This window comes from Vespa velutina, chromosome 4 (genome assembly GCF_912470025.1).
Source record: "Vespa velutina chromosome 4, iVesVel2.1, whole genome shotgun sequence".
In the NCBI taxonomy this organism is placed as follows: Eukaryota; Metazoa; Arthropoda; class Insecta; order Hymenoptera; family Vespidae; genus Vespa; species Vespa velutina.
Genome location: NC_062191.1, coordinates 765,950 through 791,685, shown reverse-complemented (window position 1 = coordinate 791,685; position 25,736 = coordinate 765,950). Strand labels below are relative to the sequence as shown.

The following is a 25,736-nucleotide window of genomic DNA, read 5'->3' as shown; positions in this document are numbered from 1 at the left end:
CTTAAGTATAAGTTATTAATCTCATGTGTATAAAATGATACTTATTAAGTCTTATCGTTCACTTACGTGGCAAGTTCAAGTTTTAATGCTGAACAAATAGATTAGATTTTATTCATAATGCTTATGAATTACTATGGAAATAATATATTTCTATCAAATATTCATTTGACAATGAGCACTAATTTATAAACAAATTTTTGCTTCCTCTTGGTGCAGATATATACATATGAAATATATATATATATATATATATATATATATATATATATATACACATACATATATATATATATACATATATATATATATATATATATATATATATATAACATTAATAGCAATTTTTAATTTTTATATTACATTCATTTCATTCCATGTTCTATTTAACGAAATGTCAATATAAATTTATCCAATAGCAAAATCTTGTTAACAGATTATTAGTAATATAAAGTGGAATATTTCAATATTGAAATTAATTTTTATATTGTGTTGTAGATATGTAACTAAATTTCATAAAAGTATGCATCCTTTCCGTTGAAGATTTTGCTATAAATGTTTAACATAAGTTTAGAATGAATAAAACTGTTTTTATACAAAATTGTGTATTATAGTATAAAGAAATAAGCTCACCTGGCGCAAATCATCATTCATAGAAACAATATTTCTTGCAACGTTCATTATTTATCCGCTGATATGTATAAATTAAATTTTTGAACGAGTTGCTATAATTACGTATTTATCGAAATTTTTTGTTTTTCCCGCTCAATATCATTCGAAAGGTATATGCACAAAATGGCTAATTGATATATTCACAAATTAACAATGATTTTGTTAAAAATAATAGTAACATACTATTACTTTAATTGGTAAATATATTAAAATAATAAAAAATGTATCAGATATATAAAGCTAAAAAGAATATTGTCACTATTAATTTGAATTAAAAATATATTTTCATTGTTTTTCTTCGCATCACGTTGCAATTATCTTTGGCCAATCAGAAGACGTAGATCTTCGTCACATGACAATGTAGCTATTTTGTAAACGCTTCTCATTGGTCTAAATATTTTTGATCATATGCCACGAGTTTATTCGCTATCGGTCGTAAATGCAATGTTAACGCCTCTCAACCAATTACATATCTTATACACATTGTTACTGTAAATATAATTGGTGTATCCTATCCAGTAAAATTTGATAAAAATCCGACAAGAAATGTAGCATGGAAGCATGCATAGACCATAGTCGTCAAACGGTAACGAGTAGTACTGTGTATCCATACATTGATATAAGTTAAAATTAAATTTTTAACAGAACCTTAAATAACGTTGTTAAAGACAGTTTGTCATTGGAACGACGCTTTTAGATAATTTTATTATACAACTTATGATATTTTGGGATAAGTAAAATGGGATCTTAAAATAATGTAACGTGACTGATAAATTGTTCATATTGGGAGTAAATGTGCATTTCACAAAGGATGATTTTAAATAATTCCATGTTATGTTGAGTTTTCATTAACCTTCAACAAATATTAGTGGCAGTACACTGAGGTTCAAAGGTAACTTGATTATATTTATTCGATTATTAAAAGAATTAAACAAGACATATTGAATTTTACAAGATGAATAATCAAAAATACTTTGCCTTATGTTTTTCATACAAGTTCTTATAAAAAAAAAAAAAAAAAAAAAAAAAAAAAAAAAAAAAAAAAATGTCTGGTATACATTTCTATGAAATCATATTTTTTCTTCACGATAATATAAAAAAAATTATTACTTTTTATAAATAACAAAAAATATACAATGCTTTTAATCTTTTTTTACTTGAATTTGTCATTTGATCTATACATTCAAGTTTCTATCTACAACACACAAAGAAGTAGATAATTGATCACTTTTATATAGTAGACTACTAAATTATCTCTTACTGTGTATTTAACCTATTAAACTTTGAATAGAACTGATATTATTTGATAATAACTAGCAATAACGACGATATTATCTTTTTTTATTTATTTATTTTTTTTTTTCATTTGTCTTCTGAATAACTACATTAAATTAAAGAGAAGTAAAGAGAAATTAAATATGAATATAAAATGATGTTAATTTGTTCGTAGATAATGAAATTATATTAAAATTGTTTGCCTTACAGGCAAAAATTGGCAATGCAAAGGGTATTTCCAAAAAGGAGCTCTAATTTTGAACGTATACATTTGTGTAAGTACACGGCTAAAATAAAAGAGTTTTTTTAATACCCTTTAATTAGATTGCCAATTTGAAAGATTGAACAACAATCATTGAATGCTTAATATAATTAATTGAATGTATCCAAGAAGAAGAGGGATTTTTTTTCTATTTTCCTTTATCTCGTTTAGAGCTTTTTGAATATTTGGAAATTATGAATCTTTCCATTGCTCCATAAAGTAGTGTTAACGCTCAATAATTCGTTTTGGAATATTTTTTCCTTTTCTCTCTCTCTCTCTCTCTCTCTCATTTCCTCTTTCACAGGCAACAAGATTAAGGTGACGTTAGACGAAAAGAGAATTGTTTTTAAATCATCGTCCAGTCTCAATACGACAGTCAAACAGAAACGACGATTTATTATGTAATAGAATGAACGATTCTATTTCTTCTTTCTTATTTTCTTTTTGACATCTTCCTTTATGCTGGATATAAAAGTTTGAAAGGCCCTTTAAATAAAATCGAAGTATATTCCCTTTTGCGACATGTAAGTCAATCCTAAAGGCTTTATAAGATTGTTTCATCAGTTTCTTTTTATTTTGCTTTTGTTCGATCGTTAAAGAGGAACGATAGTTTCTACGTATTAAATTCGTCATAGCAAAACCAGAATGATCACTTTATCGATGACAATCTTGTGGTAGATATGTCAAATTCTCTTGTGGTAGAGTATTTATTTTAAACTTATCGTCATTTTTAAGTCTCTAATCGAGGAATCCTGAGATCTCTACAGCTTATTTTTTTCTCTTTCTTTTCTTTTTTTTTCTCTCTTCACGTAATTATAAAGTCTTTGTTTATAGAAGCTCTAATAAAAAGTACGTTCATTTGTTCTCCATTCGAGTGTTCATTATTTTCTTTCAAGTTATTTTTATATTTTATGAACAACGCTAGAGTGCTTGCAATCTTTTTTATTTTTTATTTATTTATATATTTTTTTCTTTCTTCTTCTTTTCTTTTCTTTTTTTTTTTTTTTTTTTTTTTTTTTTTTTTTCTTTTTTTTATCGCTAACTATCTTTAACACGTCGGATAATAAAAACTCGATAAAGTAAAGTTACTCGTTCTAGATTTACTCGTCGAGGTCAAATAATTCAACAATATTGCATAGATGCAATTCGATTGTAAAGTAAATAATATTTATTTCTTTTTTTTTTTTTTTTTTTTTTTTTTTTTTTAATGTCGAAATGTTTTATGCTTCTTTCAGATCCTCTTTCCTCTTTGATACTTTACGAAAGATTTAAGCGATTAAAAGGAAATAATATTTGTTATTAGTTTAATCGAGCAAATTGATCAATCTAAAGCGTTACATTTTTTTTTTTTTTTTTTTTTTTTTTTTTCTTTTTTTGTTAGAAGTTTATCGTTCGTGACTCAGCTAAAATTAAATTTGCACTATAAACGGAAGTAACAGTCCGTTCCGCAATATAATAAATATATAAATGTACGCGTATATTTTCGTTTGATAACGATTATCAAACAAAAAAAAAAAACATGACGGATTATGAGGTACACTGATCTATGAACAAAAGAAAATAATAACTTTATGAGCACAATGAAAAAAGAAACACGATTTATTTAAACAAAACTTTAATAAGCGATTTGTTCACGCAATTATGTAAATCATTGCACCAACATACACGTGACCTTTGATTTAAGCTTCATTTGTGTGTTATTATTGAAGTTAACAATATTATTATTTAAGTACTTGGTTCAATGACATTATCTTACTAAACACGTCCATCCGGTTTTCATTTTTATTAAAACTAAAAGATTAGCATGACTAGTTCTTTTGAGGACAGTCTTTTTAAAGATTACGTTGTTATCGACATAAATACCGATGAATGCAAAGAAGTAAAATTATTTTATATTTAAACTATTAAGAACTAATTATTTGACCTTGGATTTATTGTTAAAGTAATTAAAATAGTAGCTTCGCGACAAACGGTATTGAAATTAGTAAAGAAATATTCATTTGTATATTGTATTTTTTGGATCGTATGTGGCTTTTTTCTTTTTTTTTTTTTCTTTTAGACATAACAATTGATATTTCAAAAGTACTATAAGAGTTTTTGATAGTTAAACGGAACAAGTTTTAATGTGTTTGATTTATTCTCTTTTCAGATTCAACTAGAAAAGATGGTTGAAAGTACGACAGCTGTTCAACGTGCTAAGAATTCTGCGTCCACTAATGGAGCACAATGGACTACGAGTGAAAAAATATCATCCACAGTAACGCATCAAGAAACAAATTGTGTACAGCATAATGAAGTGTGTGCAGATGCGGATCATTTAACATTATGGCAACATCCAATCACAACATTAAACTATTTCTTTCGAGAACTGTTACTCGATATACTCTCATTAGGAAAGAAAACATTACGTTATAAGCGAACTGTATTGAGTACAATTTCGCTCGTAGCATTATTTTTGTTATTAAGTAGAATTTCAGGACCACAGCAAGAAGTAAGTTCTTCTTTTTTAGAATATATTCAAACTTTGTTTGAATATGTCAAATTGTCTAATACGAAAAATTCGTTTTATTAATTTTACAGACATTTAAAGCATGGGAAGCAAAAGTTATATGGTGGTTGTACTGGGTAGGTTTGGGTGTATTGTCTAGTGTAGGCCTTGGTACTGGCTTACACACTTTTGTTCTTTATTTGGGACCTCATATAGCAGCCGTTACAATGGCAGCATATGAGTGTGGGTCTTTAAATTTTCCCGAACCACCATACCCAGATCAAATAGTATGTCCAACGATGATTGATCCATTATGGACAGCGGGTATATTAAATATTATGAGAAAAGTACGAGTAGAGGCTATGTTCTGGGGTGCTGGTACTGCACTTGGTGAATTGCCACCATATTTTATGGCTAGAGCCGCAAGAACAAGTCGACAAAGTAATAAAAACGATGAAGCTGCCCAAGATGATTTGAAGGAATTAGAAGCCTTAGAGGCATTAGAAAATGGTGAAGATGTGCCATTAATAATGCGTTTGAAATTAACTATGAAACATTTTGTTCAAAAAGCTGGTTTCTGGGGTATTTTGGCTTGTGCATCGGTATGATTATATTCTTTTTTTTTCTTTTATATCTTATTTGAAACATTTATATGTATCAATGTGATCTAAATTAAAATATTATTTTGTTTTAATTTAAACAGATACCTAATCCATTATTTGATCTTGCTGGCTTGACTTGTGGACATTATCTCATTCCATTTTGGACATTTTTTGGTGCAACGCTTATAGGAAAAGCAGTTATTAAAATGCACATACAACAGCTAGCAGTGATAATAGCTTTTAATGAAGAGCTTTTAGATAAATTTATTAGCCTATTGGCTATTGTGCCCTTTGTCGGTTCGCATTTTCAAGAACCGCTTAAAAAGTACCTTATTGAACAAAAACAGAAATTACATAGTAAAAAATCAATGGTTAGTTTATCGATTGAAGCCTTTAAATTATTTTTTATTATATTAAGTTCATTAACATATGTCAATGTTATATTTTTTTTAGGATGGAACAACAACGATTTCTTGGCTTTTTGATAAATTTGTAATATTGATGGTGTGCTATTTTCTAGTGACAATTATTCATGCATTAGCTCGAAATCACCACCGTAGACGCGTAAAATCTTCTACAGACTGAAATTGAAGATGAATAGATTGGAACATTGTAATGGTGAAAACAGTTCCATATGTAAGATGCTATATAAGACATGATATAAGAAATAACAGTAAGCTGTTGATGCTTTGTTTACTACATATACATAAGGGCTGCGCAGTTACTTTTATTTAATCTTATGATAATACGGGATAGAGTCTGAATCTCAATGGTTTTTTTTTTTTCTTTTTTTTTTTGTTTTTTTTTTTGTTTTGATGTAACATCTTACAATAAGAATTATTTCACCGATGAGAAAGTTCAAAATGTAAAAAAGAAAAAGACAAAAGACAGTAACAAACAAAGCAAAAAGCAATTTTAGATATAAACTGGCTTTTTGAACCACTCGGATTTAGACTCTAATGTTAAACCATAAAAAATGAATATATTTCATGTCCCAAATAAGCTGTAAGGTATAAATAATACATAGTACTTTTATGTACATGTATCTCAAATTTACACATCGTATTAATATAGGCAATGATAAAGGTCATTAAGGTATTGTCTTACTTGATAGGTAACAAAGAAAAATACTTTTTAATAAATAAAACATATTTGTTCAAGGAATAAAAGGAAAAACATGTAGCATGTATAATGATAATGCTTCTTATTACATTTGTCAATGAAATATATTATAAGAGTGATCTATTCATTGAGAAGTCATTAGTAGTATTCAATTTATTGTACAAAAAGTTAATGAGGTAATGATAACGCTCTATTTATTTGTTTTTGCTGTACATTGATTTTCTTTATTTTATTTAACATATTTTTTTTTATGTCAGAACATAAGATAATAATAAATAATATATAAATTTATTATTACAATTTGAAACATTTAAATTGTGAAGTTTAAATATTTCTTATTAGTAATTAGATGATAATAATTAAGTTAAAATAGATTTTGTATAAATATTTTGATTGGCTAAATGCAACGAAATTTTGCAAAAATGAAATTGCAGAAAAATAGATATTAGATCAACGAGTTTTGTAGATTATGTCATTTGAATAGTAATTTTCTATAAAATTTCCATATCAAATATAACGAAAAAAAATTTGGTCGAAGATAATGTCTAGTAATACCAGAAGCAGGCTTAATGATTTTCAAAATTAAAAAGTATTTTCCTTTTTGGCCTTGATCGTATGTATTTTAGTATTTTGATACTTGTCTAGATAAATTCATATAACCGATCCAGGCATTCATGATCATTTATTAATGAATATAGCATAATGTACAATGTCTTAAATTATATTATGTAATATATGGATAATATATCATTTCTCACTAAAAATATATTATGACTGCATTATACAATTTTTGTGACATGTATACATATATATATATATATGTATATATATATATATATATATGTATATATGTATGTATATATATATATATATATATATATATATATATGTATATATGTATATATATATATATATATAATGATTTTATGCGTTATCCATTGTAATTATAATTTTCTTGTATAATGCCTGGATATTACCTGTTGCACAGGAATTACATATCTGTGATATGTTCGGTTTGTTGAGATCCTAAGAAACATTAATTATTAATATTTCATAAATGTTGCAACATTTTATTTTTTAACTGAATCATAAATATTTGTCACTCTGGATGTAATAATTGGCTTCTAAAATCTTTTCCCCTTTATAAATGTATCTATAATATTGAGTTATTTACTTACTGAAAACAAATAAATAAGTTTTCAGTCAATTATTGTTAAGATATTGCAGTGCTATTAAAAATATATGTCGAAAGAATAGTTCTTTTTTTGTTTTATGTTTGTCCTTATAGAATTCTAATTATAATCTGCTTTTTGTGTGCAACTTCAACAACTTCCTTTGCATGCTGAAATGCTTTATATACACAAACGAGGTATCGATGAATAAAGTTTTATTTATTCTCTATGAAGGAAGCAAAATGATGATTTTTAATCTGACGAAATAAAATTGCGGATATATACTATGTAGAAAACAATGCGAGCGAAAAAAGCGGATGAAAATTAAAGAGAGAGAGAGAGAGAGAGAGAGAGAGAGAGGGAATGTTTAATGTAACACAATTTTTGAGTATGCATGTTCTCATCTTATGCAAGTATAAAGCCAAACTTAATACATATGTATCGAATATAAGAATGAGAGTGATAACTTTGGTGTACGATCGTGTATGGTTGTTGTTATTGTTATTGTTGTTGTTTCAGGGAAAGTGATATCGCCCTTCACGGATAATAAGCTTTATGTAATACACGTGCCTGCGATAGCTATAATAAAGATCTGACATTCCAAGCAGGACGTTACCCCTTCTCTTCGACGCATTTCTGTCACTTTTCTTTTGCTGTTATGAAGGAGCTAGGATATAAGGCTGACTTAGAGTACTATGTACGAGGAAAGACTAAGCGTCTCAGGGAAGCAGATATAAGTATAGAAAGAGGATGACCTAGTTGCTACTCTGTGCCTCCCGAAATATTAGGATAAACCCACGCGCGTAATACAATCCCAATGCTAAGCTAACCAAATTTAGCATGTGACTTAGCAGACGCCCTCGAGACACTTACACGTACGATGACTCAGTCCGAGGAGAAGATCCGACGGACAGGAATCAGGTGCACGGTAACGTAAGTGTAAAAGGATACGTTTGTATAACTCTCGCATATGCATATTATTCAAGTAATATGTCTTCCCTCTTGGACGTACATAGATATCCAAGAAAGACGTTGATGAATTTATTTTTGAATAAAACGCTTCGTTTATCCACCAAACTTGCCGACGTATTTTTCTACGAAAAAAGAGACAAATAAGTTCTTACAAAATAATACATAAGTCGGATTCAAATATGTTTTATTACGTTTTTTCAGGAAGATCATTCCAACAACCTCCATCGGCGAAGCGACCTTTACCTTAACTTCGAGTCACGCGTACTGCGGAATTAGTATTTCTTCAATGTTTATATGCGATTTGTTTCTTCACGTGGTTAAGATGCGTGTATTTATAGAGGTGAATCTTACGGAGTTTGTCCTTGAGAAGATGTTCGTTAAAAAAGAAAAAAGGAAAAAAACAAAAAAAGAGAGAAAGAGAACAAAAATTGGCACCGTTGTCCAGTATAGATCCTCCCACTGTTTGATACTTTAATCATCGATAAGGATCTGCTTTTCCGGGATCGCATGTAGGATATACGAAAGATCAAACGAAATCAGCATTTAAAATCGTTCGCCAGCGTCGAAGAGATTTTACGATTTATAGTACGAGATCAATATTTCACATTCTCTTTTGTAACAACCTTGTTTAGAGATTATTTAATCGGCACGATGTTTCACGTACGACACGTAATCTCATTGGAATTCCTGTTGTGTCTGTAAATATAAGAACGTTTCGACTATACTATCTCTTTACTCGGGTCGATCTCTTCTTAAAATAGGTCAACTATAACGAGATTTTAGGGGTCAGTTGGTGGATATTGGTTAATGAGAGAAATAATATGAATCTAAGAAAATGAGGTGCGTAAAGTAAGAGAACGTAAATACGTCGATAAATCACTTAGGTCAAACTGAAATGCATTCTAAACGAGTTACTCTCTAGAAGAGTCAGAATTTAGAAATTCGAAGATGTGTTAGATACGAGCGATGTACATGTATGAATTGATATAATTCAAATAATACGATTCAAAAATATCTTTCATAACTCGGATCCAAAGTTAGCTTAAGGTATACTCTACCTAGGCACATATATATTTTTAAATCGTCGTTTGTGGTACAAAACTTAGTTAGTTGTTAGGTACAAGTTACATAGTTGTTGGGTACAAGTTCAAGCAACATACCACAAATAACGCGCCGTGCCTTGATAGTCTTCTACGCTAATGAAAAACATAGTCCGATTATCGATCCGATAAATTTTATGGAATGTCACTCGATCGTGACATGTAATTCGATAACAGAAATACAAGCAAGAATTAGGCAAGAAGCCCAGATTTTCCGTGCATCCGTAGCTGAGCGATGACGAATATTTTTCAAGGTAAATGCTGAAATATCCCTCTTACTCGATGTACCGAATTTAATATTTCTCCGAGCATTGCCAATTCTGCGTTAAGAAAGACGAACTTATGTTACAGTAATCCGTTACATCTATAATCCTTGATACGATGATTGCCAGATAGTTTATCTATTAAAGTGTATGGATGCGTAAGGGATATCGCGTTAAACCGATCGATGCGTCGTCGTTAGAAATATAGAAATTACGTAGGACGAAGCTTAATGTGATATAACTATTTTTAAGATTTTCAATAGATATATGTAGTAGATAAATGACAATTTTTTTCTTCGAACTCTATAGAACTTTTAGAAAATAGAGAAATACGTATGACAATTAGTATATTTTAACGTTCATATGCTTATTTTGTGTGAGAATATATTTTAGTTGGTGAAGGTAACGGTCAATAGCTTTGAGGATAACTCTCTGCCAACTGAAAGCGTAGTTAAAACATACATAGTTGTAGTGATGTATTTACTCTAAAGCATATCAAGAGTTCAGTCAGTGTCAACAAAGTCGGAGTACTTTTGTAACTCTACATGTATATGTGTATATATATATATATACATATATATATATATATATACACATATATATATGTGTGTGTGTATCGAAAAGAGCATAAATTTATCTTTACTTTGAGACGGATCTTCGTACATGCCAACAGATTAATTCCACGTTGTATTAATTCGTTCGAGTGATAAGAAACTCTAATAACATGACGTATGTATTTCGTGTTTCTCTATTCCTGTTAATCAGACTCCTGTTAAGTATCCAGTCTCAATCGAAAATAACATTCACGTGTTGAATAATAACAATTATCTGAATTCCATTGCTGTTTAATAATTATCCTTCGTTGATATTTCAAAGGAAAAGTCAAAATATTTCCACTTTTCTTTCTCTTAAAAAAAGAAAAAAAAAAAAAAGAAAGAAAAAAAGAAAGAAAGAAAAAATAGAACGTATATCATTAAAAAAATTTTCCAAGTATCATTTTAATCTCGATTTCATTGTGTCCAAATATTCACATAAGGAAAATTAATTAATCAGAACGCATAAATATGATTTTATAACGTTAGCATTTCGCTTTGATTTATTTTAATCTCCGTTTTTTTTTTTTTTTTTTTTTTTTCTTTTTTTTTTTTTTCTCTCTCGATCTGTCCAATAGATAAATCATTCAGGTTCGATATAGTAATGTCGTTTTGAAAAGACGTAATTTTGAAAGATCGGTGTGTTCGTCCGTTGTTCGTTGATGAGTCTTCCATGCTAGAACCCCGTTGGTTCTTCGCCACCACCACCGCGGACAGCCATCGAAGTCGACGCCGACGTCGACGACATCACTGAAGTTCCGATGCACACGTGCCGTGTGCAAACTCCGGACGGTATGACTAGGACGGTTCCGAGACGGGGACGGCCATTCGAATCCAGTATTAGTGCGGTGTAGAGTGCTCGGTGCTTTTTAACTTAACCATCCATCTCATTTCTTATCTACCGTAATCTTCGTTGCTCTTATACATACACATACATCCACGTTTTTCTGTGTCTTTCTTCGAAATACTCGTACGTACCGTTAGTGGTGAGTACTCATTCAAGTGCAACGAACGAGAAATTACGAATAAAAAAGAAAAGAAAAGAAAAGAAAAGAACGAAAACGGAACGAGATTTCTTGCTTCTCTCTCTCTCTCTCTCTCCCTTTTTTTTTCTTTTCTCTTTCTTTTTCTTTTTTTTTTTTCTTTTCTTTTTTTATACTCACGCGATTTTCAGTTTGGTTGCATCAGTGGTATGTAGGAATGAGGAAAAAGGAAACAAAATGTAAACTACTTGCACGTACCGTTACTACTCGCTGTTAACGATAAAGGGAATACTTTTTTTTTTTTTTACATTTTTCTTTTCCACGCGTGATAACGAGGGATTTTTATTTTCAATATTTTTATCATCTCTTTTATTTTTGTCTCTCATCGATTGTGATATAGAATTGTGTCGTTGAAATTTTGCCATTGTAATTAATCATCGAACTTAACCACCGACTTGATGTTTCTTTCGACGAGCGTAAATGCTTGACTCGTACTACTCGTAACTATTGAAAAACAATCTAGCAACAACATAGATATGTAACAACTGTGATACATTTTTTCATTCGATTCTCTCTTTGATCAGAATTTCATCGTTTAATCATTTCTCACGTTTTTCTCTTTAGATACAAAGTATCATTGATATGAATGAGTCACGTTTATTGGGTTCGATCCAAATGAAAACATTGAAATGATCATTAAATTCATTCGTTTTGTACGATCCAAGTGTTAAGATAAAATAAAGGAAATACACGTGAGACCTTTTGACACGTTAATAACTTTGCTAAATGATATTTATCTCCTCTCGAGAAGAATAATAATTGTTTATTGTATTTTATAATTGTAATTAATCGGAGGATAGATATACATATACGTAAGTTGATAATAGATTATTAAAGAAGAATAAAATGGTGAATGTGCATTATTTATTTTTCGATATATTGATCTTTAAATAATCACGGGCTTATAATAGGAATTACTATTCTTTTTTCTTTATGTTTATATATCATATAAACATAAAACGTTATAGTAAGGATAAGATTATTCTCTCTCATTTGAATTTATTACTTGAAATTTATTTGGAAAGCTAATAGAGTAAGTGCATCGTAAACAAATATAGAAGAAAAATATATATACATTGATTAAAAAGAATGAAAATTTTGTAATGGCGGTAGCAACTTTCTCTCTCTCTCTCTCTCTCTCTCTCTTTCTCGTGGAGTACCTAACGAGTCTTCCCTAAAATGGCCTCGCAAGTCGTGTTGCCTCCGTCCGCACGGATATAGAATATCCACCGCCTCCTCTATGACTACTCTCCGCTTGCCATACTGATACTACCAAAACAGCTGCTGCCACTACTAAAAGAATTTTCTTGTATTTCTTGGATTTAGACTGTTTTGCAAGGATGAGTCATTCATACAAATATTCGTAGTGTTAAATACAGTTATTATTGTCGATATTTATTTGAAAGGAATTAAGCCAATTCGAGGGAATAAATCTTCTATCTCAAGTGCAATGTTCCTAAATTAATTCGAATTAGGTAAACATTTTCTTTAACTCTTTTTTTAATTTATTTCTTTTCTATGTCTCATCGTGTCCTCTTTTAGACGTTCTATATTTATCCCAAGTGAAAAGAAAGAAGGAGAACGAGTTGAAAGCATGTAAACGTTAGTAGGTGGTATTTCTTAGAGAGGGTGGGAGGATCTGGACGTTGAGCGAGTGTCTTAGGCTGATCACGGAAATAACCACGGTTGCGGAGGAACGGCGGAAGTAGATTGTTTACGCATCGCACGATTAGATAACTCGACTTAGCAAATCTCGTAACTAACGATGATGGCTATGTTATTTCTTTCAATGAAATTTTAGTTTGTTTTATTTATAAATGTTATCATATCAATATCGTCGTACGAACGATCTCGTTTCTCGTTATTTTCTTTTTATCCATCGAGTTGCTACCTTTACATCATCCATTTTATTTATTTATTTATTTGTTTATTTATTTTTTCTTCTTGTTTTGTTTGTTATTTCTTCTTCTTCTTTTTTATCTCCTTTTTTTTCATTTTTTTTTTCTTTCTTCTTTTTTCTAGTATATACAAGATGCCTTTCAAACCAGTCGAGCATCCAAAATGCCCCAAATGCGGCAAATCTGTTTACGCCGCTGAGGAACGTGTTGCCGGAGGATTGAAGTGGCACAAAATGTGCTTTAAGTGCGGTGAGTAAATGTGCGATTTCATTTTCTCTTTAAATATCCTGTTGTTAATTTTATTATGTTACCTATAGCTATCCACGTTCAGTAAAAGTAAAGTGATAAGAAAAAAAGAATAAATAAGATCAATATTGGTGATAAGATCAACGTCGGTGATCATTGAACGAACTCACGAATTGAAAAGTAAAGAAAAGAATTTTACAAAATGAAAGCGCCAATAGTCTACAATAGTGAGAGTAAACTCGGGAAAGAAACAGGATCATGATTATATTTAAAACATGAGTCGTTCGATTGCAACACTTTTGGTCCACTCAATGCTGCTGCCAATTCAACTTATATATGTAGGTCTCGATCTACGTATATGAATCATTCTGAAAGATTAGAAGCGCCGGTTTTGAAAACTTTCCTTCGAATCGAAAGACGATTATATCGGGTAAAATTTTTCTATTACGACATCTATGATATCGGTATCATTAATTAATTGATATAACATTAAATTGAAAGACGTTTTATGTATCAGAATAATGATTTATATAAATGGATACTTTTGCTGGTTAATTACTTTTTAACAGATTAATTAAAAAACGACACTAATCTCGACGATTCAATCGTCGTGGTGAATTTTGATGGATCTAGAGAAAACAAAAACAAAAAAAAGAAAAAAAGAAAAGAAAAGAAAACAAAAAAATTTTCGGTTGGAAGAACGACGCATTGACGTTATGTTTCAGGTCTTTGCGGAAAGCTTCTCGACTCGACGAACTGCTCCGAGCACGAGGGTGAGCTTTTCTGCAAAGTCTGCCATGCCCGCAAGTTCGGCCCTAAGGGCTATGGTTTCGGTGGTGGCGCCGGTTGTCTTTCCATGGACCAAGGCGAACATCTGAAGAGTAGCGAGTGAGTGCATCAACGGTCGTCCGCAACCCCCAACTGCACAACCTCACCCCCTCAGCCCCCTTTAAAAAAATCTCTCCAGAATCACCCTTCTATAAATATCATCCCAAATATTCTCGATGAGTTGACATCGACGTCGAATGTCTCTTTGTCTCACTCTCACTACTCTTCGTTACTCTTTCTATCTCTTTCTCATCCTCTCTCTCTCTCTCTCTCTCTCTCTCTCTCTTTTCTCTCATTTTTTTCTTTCTGTCTTTCTCTATTCTGTAAATAACACATCGCGAGAACAGAAAAATAACGAATCTATTGAAGCGCCGTGATCGATTCAAGACCGATTCAAATCGATCACTTAGATCTGAACAGCATGCGACCCTCCTCTTGGTTGCAATACGTAAAATCTTCAACGATGTTGGAAAGATATAAAAACTGTTGTTCCGATTATTGAATCAACCAAGGGAAGCGATCGACATGTCATCCAGACCATTCGTTTGTTTTTCATGTAATATAAAATTAATGTTTTTCGCGTTGTCATTCAAGGATCAAAATGGCACCAGAGACACCATCGTCTATCGACGATCCTTGTTCTATCGTTTTACGTGAACTAGAAAAACATCTTTCTTCAGAAGAGAATCGTATTAACCTTAGATTTTCTTTCTTCTTTCTTTCCTTTATCTTTTTGTTTCCCTCTTCTTCTATTTTCTTCAGATTCATTATTCTTGAAGAGGACCCTTAGCGTTTGTTTTACGCAAAAACCTCGTTTAAAAATTTCCTATTTGAAAATGTTTATAAGTGTCGACTTGTGTATATCATTCTTTTTTTTTACTTATTATTTTTTTTTTTTTTTACTACTTTAATTGTTCAATTTGAAATCTTTCCTCGAACGAACTTGACGATTATTATTGACATTAGTTCAATTCGGTTATTACTTCTTTTCTTTCTTTTTTTTTTTCACACATTTTTTACTTTTTTATTTTATCCCTTTCCTCATTCGATTTTTTTCCCTATTCTCTTTGTTTTTTTTTCACTCTCTATCTTTGTTTCTCCCTCTGTCTCTCTCTCTCTCTTTCTTTTTCTATTTATCTATCTTACTCTGTCGTCGAATCTTTTTTTGTCTCCCAAATATCTTCCCGAATCTGTACGATCCCCCCCCCCCATATATATCTTTCTCTCTCTTTTGTGTATCTTCGTTAATGTTTTTCGTACATGGGCCTGTGACTACGTGGCTGCCCAAAATCGAGCGTTTCACACTTTTTTTGTGCGAACACACATACAAGAAAGGAACAAAACCGAAAAAAAAAACAAAAAAATAGAAAAAAAAAGAAAAAAGAACATTAGATTGTAGGATCATTTGTACCATCTGTAATAAGTGCCATTAAAAGTGGAAAAAAGGGAAAGAAAAACCAAAAAAACAAAAAAAGATAAAGTGTTTTTCATTCACCGAATAACTCTCTCTTCTCACACGCATACCTACCCAAAAAACCTGTCTTACGAAATCTTTCCATTTACCAAATCAAGCCCCCTTAATCCCTTCGTCCGTATTGTGCAATATCGAACGTTCTGATGATAACGCGTAACGTAATTGTGACTATTTCCCTTTGTCTATGGTTAAACAAAAGGAAAAAGAAATTTCTGTGAATCCCCCCCTACTGACTGTGAATTCCCATAGGTCCATTTATATATATATATATATATATGTATATGTATATATATATATATAAAAAAAACAACAACAACAGCAACAACCAATAAGAAAAAAAAATGAAATAATGAAAAGAAAAAAAAAAAAATGTAAAATACACGAACACACCTTACCCCGCCAGCCCCGCTGAGTTCGAGCCAACCAGAGGCCCATTGAACAAAAAAATGTTGTCGCAATATGACAAAAGCGAAAGCGATAAAGAAAATATACTGAGTACCAAAATGGTGAGCACCTGAGTCAGATTCCGTCTCTCTCTCTCTCTCTCTCTCTCTCTCTTTCTCATCTCTCTTTCTATTTCTCTAACTGTCTCTCTCTTTCTTTCTAGCTATCTTTCTCTTTCTTTTTTATAGCTCTCTTCTATCCCCGCGTGATGAAAAAGCAAGCTTATTTTTTTTTCTATATGTTCCAATAAGACACCTTGCACGGCCTTTCAACCTATCTCTCTCTATCTATCTATCTCTCTCTCTCTCTCTCTCTCTCTCTCTCTCTCTCTCTCTCTCTCTCTCTTTGTCTTTCTTTCTTTCTACCTATCTATCCATCTATCCTTCTTTTTATCTTTCTCTTTCTCTATCTATCTCTATCTCTCTCTTTCTCTTTTGACATATAACCCCGTAACCTTGCTAACAAATCTTAACTCTCGATGCATCGCTGCTAGTAGACGTGTATATATGATTCGTACTCGCATATATACATATTATGTACACAAAGTAAAGCTCGCAAAAAAAACAGAAATATATATATGTATATATATATATATATATATATATATATATATATATATATATATATATGTATGTACGTCCTCGGGCACGCTCAGACTCTCTCTCTCCTAATTTTCGCCAAAGTCTGGCATATATCTTCCCTTATTCCCTTATTAGTCGCATTTTCTTATTCTTCCGTTTTTATTTTTTTGTCGAGTTTCGAAACTATATCTCATTTATTATATTCATCTCCGCTTCTCGGCTCTTCTCTCGGGGCTCGGCGGATGTCTATTGCGTGGTTGTGGGGGTAAAAATACATTAACAATTTACTAACACGCTCAATCTAACATCAGCCTCCTAATTATTTCTCTTTACGAAATTCATTGTCAAATTCTTATGTCCTTAGATTCTACTGCGGCTGCCGGAGAGAGCGAAAGTCTGCGAAACTGGTAGATTGATTTTTAAAATTTTCACACGTAAAATTATTATTGATCTTTGCTATAAGAAATGAACAATTGCAATAAATAAAGAAAGAAAGAAAGAAAAGAAAAACGAATGAATTCGTCGTATATATACAACGATAATCGAGAACGAATAAATTTTATTCTACCAGTTTCACGATTTTTTTTCTAGCTTACACTTTTCTCCTTTTTTTTTTTTTTGTTTTTTCTTCGGCACAGTTTGTTGCGCTGCTGCTTCAGTTTGATGAGAGAGTGGCTTAAAATAAAATGAAAGATAATAATAATAATAATAATAAAAAAAAAAGAAGAAAAAGAAAAGAAAAAAAGAAAAAAAAAAAAAAAAGAAAGATCGGAGCTCGGTCATTTTGTTTTTTTGTTCTTGTTTTCGATCGAGCACCGATCATCGCATAGCATCGCATTATTCTCAATCGAAGCGAAGAAAAGATACGAGATTTTCTAATTCCTGTCATTGTTTAGGGAACTTGCGAGAGGATCGAACGCTGTATTGGAACCACGTGCCATTGCAAAAGCACCCGAGGGTGAGGGATGTCCTCGTTGCGGAGGATACGTTTATGCTGCCGAACAAATGTTAGCACGGGGAAGGGTAAGTTTAGAGGAGACCATTCGTGTCTCCTTGTCTTTTTTCTTTTTTCTCTTTTTCTTTCTATCGGCTCTTATGGATCAATCTCGATGGTGCGATGGATCGTTCGTTACGATTAAATCGAAAAAAAAACAAAGGTTCTTTTAACAAGCTGCTTTATTATAGTGATAAAAAAAAAAAAAAAAAAAAAAAAAAAAAAAAATAAAGAAAAAAACCAAAAAAACTTAAAGCAACGAGAATAGCCCAATAATTTTCTGACAACGTTAAATTTAGAAAAAAAATTATTAACGATGATCTATTTGAGCGTGGTTCATCAACATCGTTAGAAGTTGAACACGATCGACCAAATCTGGCTAGAGTATAATGTTACATGGTGTATCATCTGTATACTGTATCCTAGGCTACATCTGCCATAAGTTAAATAAGGAATGCCAAAAAGATATTTATGGAATCCCTTGTAAAATAATTTTCATAGAGTTTCCTATTCTTGTGTTATAAGTCGTTATACTTATGAGCACGCTAAAGAAAGGGGGTAACCGAGATGTAAGATAATTAGTCAAAGGTATCTAATCTTAGCAGCGTGCCAAGCAAATTCGAGACTAGAATAACAGGCGTGACGATCGCTCTTACATGAACACCCACGAGTATCCGTCGGGTTGCCTATTGACCGCTGAAACATGAATTCGTAGCGTCGTTTCTACAATATTCTCGTTTCACCGATATCAAAGGATATCCGATAAGTTTTTAAATGAAATGAAATTTTTATTCATTTATTTATTTTCGATAATTTTTATAACACGTTCACGTTAATCGAATACATGTACATATAATGAGGACACCTTAATACGTGAGAATGTAAATTATATATATTTGATTGTTATCTTTTCATAATTATCATCACATTTAACAAAATCAAATAGCATTTATACATACATTTGAATTGAATTAGAATAAAATTTGATATCTTATCCGATCTGATATATTTTTAAGTAATCTTAATTTTTTAATTTCGTTTGATTTAGAATAAAACGTTACGGTGATTAAGTTCTCGTCTTTCAGGATCAGCACAGGTGGTACCGAAAGCATATTACCTCGAGCTACTAAATTTAGATCTCCAGCGTCGGCACTTAGCTCGGACGACTTCGTTTTCTTCTCTGTGCCGGATTTGCTTCGTATTTTTAGCCGAAAATTCGTTAGATTGCTTGCATTACTATTCCGTGCAATCGTAAAATAAATGATTAGATAGAATAAATGAGGGTGCCTGGGTGATCAAACAATCAGGTAGAGAGATAAGATAAATCCGATTGTCTTGGAATTGTGACGAAAAATATTCTCCAAATATTTGACGCATTCTATACGTGTTTCGGAGACACGAATGAAATTAATTGATTACGCGAGTGTATTAACTGGCTTAACATAATTTTACATCTATTCCTACAATTCTAATTCGATCGTTTCGTGAACTTTGGAAAGAAGGAGAATAGTAAAAGCAAAAAAAAAAAAAAAGAAAAGAAAAAGAAAAAACAAACAAAAAAAAAAAGAACCAAAGAAAGAAAGATTTTAATGAAGAAAAACGTACATACGTAAGTACGTAGCTTGGGTGACATCTATCGATAGGAATCGAGTCATTCCTCGAAAGAGTTCGATTGCGCAAAGCATCGCACTGGTTGATGAGATTAGGTATTACGATAGTGGTGTTAAACGTGTGAGCACTATGAACAGGCACGAGTCTGAGATGTTGCCAAAGCTCATGGATCGTGACGTGTTTCCGTAATCTTGGTGTGTATGACGAAACGTGTAATTTTCTAACAATAGAGAAAAAATAATGGACGGTATTTGAGAGGAGGGGATAGAGGGAATCGGTGTCAGCTTATTGCCGTTGGTGCTATTCCAAAAAGCTTCCTCAGCATCATGTCTGGCAAAACACCAACCGGTCGACCGATCTTAGCCGCTCGATGTTAAAAAATAGCACTGGGACCAGAGATACACCCTAACTAGAACGAATAAAATATATCAAATCGTAGGAAAATTCTTTTCTCATATCGATAGATATATCGAGATCGTTAAAACGATCGATCCGTCGCACCAACCCCTGAATGATCCCGATCGATTGATTCGATAACAACGGACAATCTGAGAACTCTACTCGGGGCCCAGCGTGGTCATTCCTGCTTCTTGTGATTAGGGTTACCACAGGCAATGCTTCAAGTGCAAAGTTTGTCAACGGTCTCTGGACTCGACGCTTCATTGCGATGGTCCGGATCGCGATATATATTGTCGAGGTATCTTTTGATCAACAAATCTATGTTTCCTTAATATCGCTGTCTTGTGAAACACGTTACTGACATATCCGTATCACTTTTTTCTTTTTTCTTTTTTTCTTTTTTTTTTTTTTCTTTTTTTTTACTGGAAGAATTGCAGAAAAAAGAACAGTTTTTTAACCGTCATAGATATTGTGGATTCCTACTACTAGCACCAAAGTCTTTCTCTCTCTCTCTCTCTCTCTCTCTCTCTCTCTCTCTCTCTTTCTCTCTCTCTCTTTCTCTCTCTTCCAGGATTTACCTACAACTCGTTATCCGCGATCTTGGTTTTTCCACCTTTTTGTTATCTAATTTTCTTGTGTATTTTGATAAACTTCTTCTTCTATGTCAAATAAAATGTTTTTTTTTTTTTTTTTTTTTTTTTTCTTTACCGATTCAATTCACTCGTAAAAAGACCTTCTTAAACAGACATAAGAGGACTGGCCACTACAAATGGGTCATCCTTTGGTTTTCTAAAATACTGTGATACAATCCCATTGATAAGATATTATGTGTTCAATTCGAGAAGCATACAGAGTACGCTCGATTGAGATCAATAATCAATGACAATAAGTAGAATTGTCAAAGCACGTTATTCCTCCGAGGTGACTAACACAAGACCCTTTGCATCCGACACAGCAATGGCACAAGGAATGCTTTAAATGTGCCAACTGTTCCAAGAGGTTAGACTCTGTCAACTGCTGCGAAGGTCCTGACAAGGATATCTATTGCAAAGGTAAGGTGATCAAAAAAAGAAAAAAGAAAAAAAAAAAATGTCCGTAGGCAGGAAGATGTAATGTGCAGGATCTATAATAAAAAAAAAAAAAAAAAAAAATTCATCATATATTTACTCGGGTTTTTTCTTTCTTTTTTTTTTTTTTCTTTCTTTTTCGATCATTATTTCGATCAGCACGTTACAACTTCTCTTTGGCCTGTACTGTCGGCCAAGACGATCTACGAGATACCTTTAACTCGTGTTCTCTGCAGTATGCTACGGAAAGAGGTTCGGGCCGAAGGGTTATGGCTACGGTCAGGGTGGTGGCGCCCTGCAGAGCGACTGCTACACCAATGGGTGGGTTTTCAGAGCCGAAACTAAGACGGGAAAGCGCGAGAGATATCCCGCCTCAGCTTCTACACTATCACTATATATGGTGCGCTTGTCTGCTTAACAGCTTGCTATCCGAAGAAATTCGGTCCGCGAGGTATTGGTCATGCTGGGGTTATGTGGATCGGCCTGCAGTGCGATATTGAGGATGAGGGGTATGCACCCCTTAGCTTTATTATTTTTTATTTTTCAACGTCATTGTACCCAGTTATATTTATCCTGACAAATTAATTGCTCCTATAGAGTCTCCATATTGTTATCAATCATTTCATTTTTATTCTTTTATTTTTGTTTCTATTTCTTTTTTATTTTTTTATTTTCATTTTTTTTTTTTTTTTTTTTTTTTTTTTTTTTTATATAGAAAGTTTCATTTTTATAGATGATTTATAAGACATCATCTATACCCGAAGCATAAATGTTTATTAACATTTGATGTCACGATTTCATAAATTCTGTTAGCGAAGATAGAAATGTTAAATTTAGCGTTACAACTTTGTAGCGGTCGTAAAAAGTTATATATATATATATATATATGTGTGTGTGTGCGCACGTGTGTGTGTATATAAATATATATATAATATATATATATATATATATATATATTTATTTATTTTCTCTAAATCCAGAGATTAATTACGCACGTGCAAGCTTTTGCCGCGAGCTTACAGGTGGCATTTGTTAGCTGAAGCTTTCTTTTGGATGAGATCTGTCTGTTATGTGTTTTCTATCATATTTTATTATAGTGTAGATGATTCTAGTCGGTATTCTCTTTTCTTTTTTTTTTCCTTTTTTTTCCCTTTTTCTTTTTCTTTTTTTTTCCTTTTCCTTTTTTCTTTTTTCTTTTTGTAAAAAAGCATGCAACCCTAAATATATACAATCTTCCTTCGCTTACATAGTGCATATGTAACATTTGCTTTTACATAAATACTATTACTATATTTCAATAATATTAATAAACGATCAATCGTATAATAATATGATTTTTCTATATTTGATGAACATTTAGTGATGCCGCTCCTCGTACTACGGTTATCGACACAGCCATCATCAAGGCTCCACCTGGCAAGGGATGTCCACGTTGCGGAGGTGTAGTCTTTGCCGCGGAACAGGTGCTTGCAAAGGGACGCGAATGGCATAGAAAATGTTACAAGTGTCGTGACTGTACCAAAACGCTTGACTCGATTATTGCTTGCGATGGACCTGACAAGGACGTCTATTGCAAAACTTGTTACGGGAAGAAATGGGGACCTCACGGTTATGGATTTGCCTGTGGTTCTGGTTTCTTGCAGACCGACGGTCTAACGTGAGTGAAATTCAATTTTCATGGAAAATTTCAAAGGAATAGAAAGAGTAAAAGATATCGTCGTTTTATTTCTTTTCTTTTCTTTTTTCTTTTTTTTCTCTAGGGAGGATGAAATTTCAGCGAGTCGACCTTTTTACAATCCGGACACGACTTCCATCAAAGCACCAGCCGGACAGGGCTGTCCTCGTTGCGGTGGCATGGTATTCGCAGCTGAACAACAGCTAGCTAAGGGTACCATGTGGCATAAGAAATGTTTCAATTGTGCCGAATGTCATCGTCCCCTTGACTCGATGTTAGCTTGCGATGGTCCGGACAAAGAAATTCATTGCCGTTCCTGTTACAGCAAACTTTTTGGACCTAAAGGATTTGGCTTTGGACATACTCCTACTCTCGTTTCGACGAACGGCGATCATGCACCATCCTAGTAAGTTGACTTAAATATCAAATATAATAATAACAATTAATTTTACCTCGGACAATATTTAAAAGAAATCTTTTCGATTGTTTCTAACGCAGCATTGATTCGAAGCCTCAGCTTGGGCAGAAACGTAATGACGGACACGGTTGTTCTCGTTGCGGTTATCCAGTCTACGCTGCTGAACAAATGATTTCGAAGAATCGTGTCTGGCACAAGCGTTGCTTTAGCTGTGCAGCTTGCCATCGTTCCTTGGATTCGACGAATCTCAACGATGCACCGGACGGTGATATTTATTGCAGGGGTTGCTACAACAGGAATTTTGGACCTAAGGGTGTCGGTTTTGGCATGGGTGCGGGTACACTAACGATGGCTTAAATTTTACCGTCTTTAACAACATTCGATGCGCGTGCACACACATACACATACACGCACGCACGCACGCACACACTTATACAAATTTACACGTCTTACACGTACATAAGACATCATTGACACGAATATCTTCTAATTATACGGTAAATTTATTTCATCAACTTTTAATGGGGGCAAAAAAAAAGAAAATAACGGTTTTATCTTCTCTCTCGAAATTTGATCTTCCGTAGTGTTATATATCCATATAAATACATCCTATATACATACATCTGTCTATACGCTATCTATGTTAAAGAAAAAATAAGAAATAAGTGAGAAATATTTCTAATTGAATAGAACGAACGACGAGCACTCTGGTCTTTAAAAATGAAATGGAAAAAAAAAGAAAAAAATTAATACATCCACCATCGCCCGTCATTATATTTTCGATCATAGCTAGAAAACTATTATTATATGGAACTAATAATACTTCTAACGCGATATTATAAAATAATAATAATAATACTCATAAATATCGTTTAGCTTTATCTCTTAATATCATCAATTTTGCTGTCACTTTCAAGCTGGAATTACGAAAACGAGCGAACGAACGTAATGCTACAATGAAATAATATATACGTCGATGATAATCGAATAAACGAACTTTCTGCGTGAAACAAAGTACAATTTCCTTCTTTTTATCATTGATAATAGTCCGCGGTGCGTAAAAGCTACACTATGTTCCATCGATGTTATCATTCAGAAATGAAATGCGAGAATTTAAAAGAGAGGGATGCGAGGATGACTATTATTTACATTTAACACACACTAAACGCACATTCCTTCTCTTTGTATCATGTGCGCTATTGTGCGGTTATATGTGATCATAGAACCTTGTATCACTGCCTATCATAGAAAGTCTTCGCTTTACGAATAATTCTTTATATATTTCTTTTTTAAATATATATGTATTTAAAAAAAAAAAAAAAAACATATATATATATATTTATATATAAAAGAAACGATAATAACATGGGGAGTGCTCTTTAAACGTTAATTCTCTACGTTAAATGTTCGACTCTCCATTTCCGATAAAAAGGACCTTTGTGTTAATTAAGGTTATTCGCTTGAGAGTTAAATAATTTAATAGGTGATAAATATACGTGATTTAAGAAAGAGAGAAAGAGAAAAAGAGAGAAAGAGAGAAAGAGTGAGAGAGCGAGAGAACGAGAGAGGGTGAGAAAGGACCATTTATAGGCAAAATGTTTTAATCCATAGTTATATTATATAATACGTAGGAAAAGCAAATTAATGGAAGTATCATCAGGTGTGTCTGTTACAAGCCGCCATATAAAATGAATACTGAAACGTATATACATATATATATATATATGTATTACGACGCGATACGATCTGATCGAACGAAATTTATTATACATACATACACGTCATACCTCAATCGTGTAATCAGGAAAAAGAATGATGTAAATCGATTATAAGACAAAATCTTATATTATTGTAATTTTCAGTGAATATATATATTCGAAAGTAAAGTGATTCATGAGGATAATTTTTAGTTTAATATTTATTAACTAGCGATTAAGAAAATAACTGAATTATATTAATATTATTTACTATCGTATTAACAGTGATTCGACTTTTGAAGAATTTTATTATTTATTTGTTTTCTTTTTTCTTTTTTTTTTTTTTTTTTTTTTTTTTTTTTTTTTGTTTAATTTCTGTTTTTCTTTTCTACCAATAAGCGCATATTTTCCATTTTCCTTTATTTTTAATTCATACGAAAATCTCTGATAAAATTGATATACGAGTTATCCGGATGGAATTTTTTATATCCCGATATAAATTAAAATAGTTTTGAATTATTAAAAAGTAAAATCAACGGACAATATTGTGATATTATCGTTCGCTACATTCACAGTTTCCTACTTTTTATCGTCTGCAGGATCTATGTCGGCTTATGTTAGCCTGCATTTTCAACAGAATCCTTCCGTGCTTACAGATGGCGTATTTTCAACCCCCTACACTCACGAATCTTTCTGAATACAGATGGCAGCTGTTGCATGTCTCATGGGGTAGAAAGAAATTGAGTTAAAAAAATAATAAATATTCCACAACATTCAATAATTATAATTATCATATTTAAGCGAGTTTTAGAGAAAGTTTGTTACTCTAATTCAAGAGATTAT

The 25,736-nt window shown here is 32.1% G+C and overlaps 2 protein-coding genes across 12 annotated transcripts; both read left to right on the top strand.

The window, feature by feature from the left end:
- Window positions 1-370: 370 nt before the first annotated feature.
- Window positions 371-11,505, top strand: LOC124948781 (vacuole membrane protein 1-like). Of its 5 annotated transcripts, XR_007100839.1 has the most exons (9): window positions 371-1,561; window positions 2,155-2,219; window positions 2,511-2,730; window positions 4,356-4,697; window positions 4,787-5,296; window positions 5,398-5,667; window positions 5,750-5,969; window positions 7,707-8,523; window positions 8,764-11,505. XR_007100839.1 is itself a non-coding variant. In XM_047492939.1 (5 exons), exons 1-5 carry the CDS (start codon window positions 4,011-4,013, stop codon window positions 5,879-5,881), a joined length of 1,329 nt encoding a protein of 442 aa, XP_047348895.1. In that variant the 5' UTR covers window positions 3,996-4,010; the 3' UTR covers window positions 5,882-6,110. The 5 variants fall into 5 exon arrangements, 1 of the variants encoding a protein (XP_047348895.1); XR_007100838.1 differs by lacking the exon at window positions 2,511-2,730; XR_007100837.1 differs by lacking the exons at window positions 2,155-2,219; window positions 2,511-2,730 and having other exon boundaries at window positions 372-1,561.
- On the top strand, window positions 11,235-25,099 carry LOC124948780 (muscle LIM protein Mlp84B-like). Of its 7 annotated transcripts, none has more exons than XR_007100833.1 (9): window positions 11,235-11,504; window positions 13,584-13,708; window positions 14,431-14,593; window positions 17,929-18,055; window positions 20,238-20,334; window positions 20,992-21,088; window positions 21,340-21,424; window positions 22,464-22,760; window positions 22,864-23,034. XR_007100833.1 is itself a non-coding variant. In XM_047492937.1 (9 exons), exons 2-9 carry the CDS (start codon window positions 13,594-13,596, stop codon window positions 23,551-23,553), a joined length of 1,482 nt encoding a protein of 493 aa, XP_047348893.1. In that variant the 5' UTR covers window positions 11,243-11,504; window positions 13,584-13,593; the 3' UTR covers window positions 23,554-25,099. The 7 variants fall into 7 exon arrangements, 4 of the variants coding, with proteins under 4 accessions (XP_047348893.1, XP_047348894.1, XP_047348891.1 ...); XM_047492937.1 differs by lacking the exon at window positions 20,992-21,088 and adding an exon at window positions 23,277-25,099 and having other exon boundaries at window positions 11,243-11,504; window positions 22,864-23,184; XM_047492935.1 differs by lacking the exon at window positions 20,238-20,334 and adding an exon at window positions 23,277-25,099 and having other exon boundaries at window positions 11,248-11,504; window positions 22,864-23,184.
- Window positions 25,100-25,736: the final 637 nt, after the last annotated feature.

What these genes read in the sequence shown, in the direction of transcription:
- LOC124948781 (XM_047492939.1), top strand. Translation starts at nt 4,011, where the DNA reads ATGACTAGTTCTTTTGAGGACAGTCTTTTTAAAGATTACGTTGTTATC. An exon ending in ATACCGATGAATGCAAAGAA is followed by an intron (nt 4,086 to 4,355) that starts GTAAAATTATTT and finishes TTCTCTTTTCAG; the next exon opens with ATTCAACTAGAAAAGATGGT. An exon ending in TTTCAGGACCACAGCAAGAA is followed by an intron (nt 4,698 to 4,786) that starts GTAAGTTCTTCT and finishes TTAATTTTACAG; the next exon opens with ACATTTAAAGCATGGGAAGC.
- LOC124948780 (XM_047492937.1), top strand. Translation starts at nt 13,594, where the DNA reads ATGCCTTTCAAACCAGTCGAGCATCCAAAATGCCCCAAATGCGGCAAA. An exon ending in CAAAATGTGCTTTAAGTGCG is followed by an intron (nt 13,709 to 14,430) that starts GTGAGTAAATGT and finishes GTTATGTTTCAG; the next exon opens with GTCTTTGCGGAAAGCTTCTC. An exon ending in GAACATCTGAAGAGTAGCGA is followed by an intron (nt 14,594 to 17,928) that starts GTGAGTGCATCA and finishes GTCATTGTTTAG; the next exon opens with GGAACTTGCGAGAGGATCGA.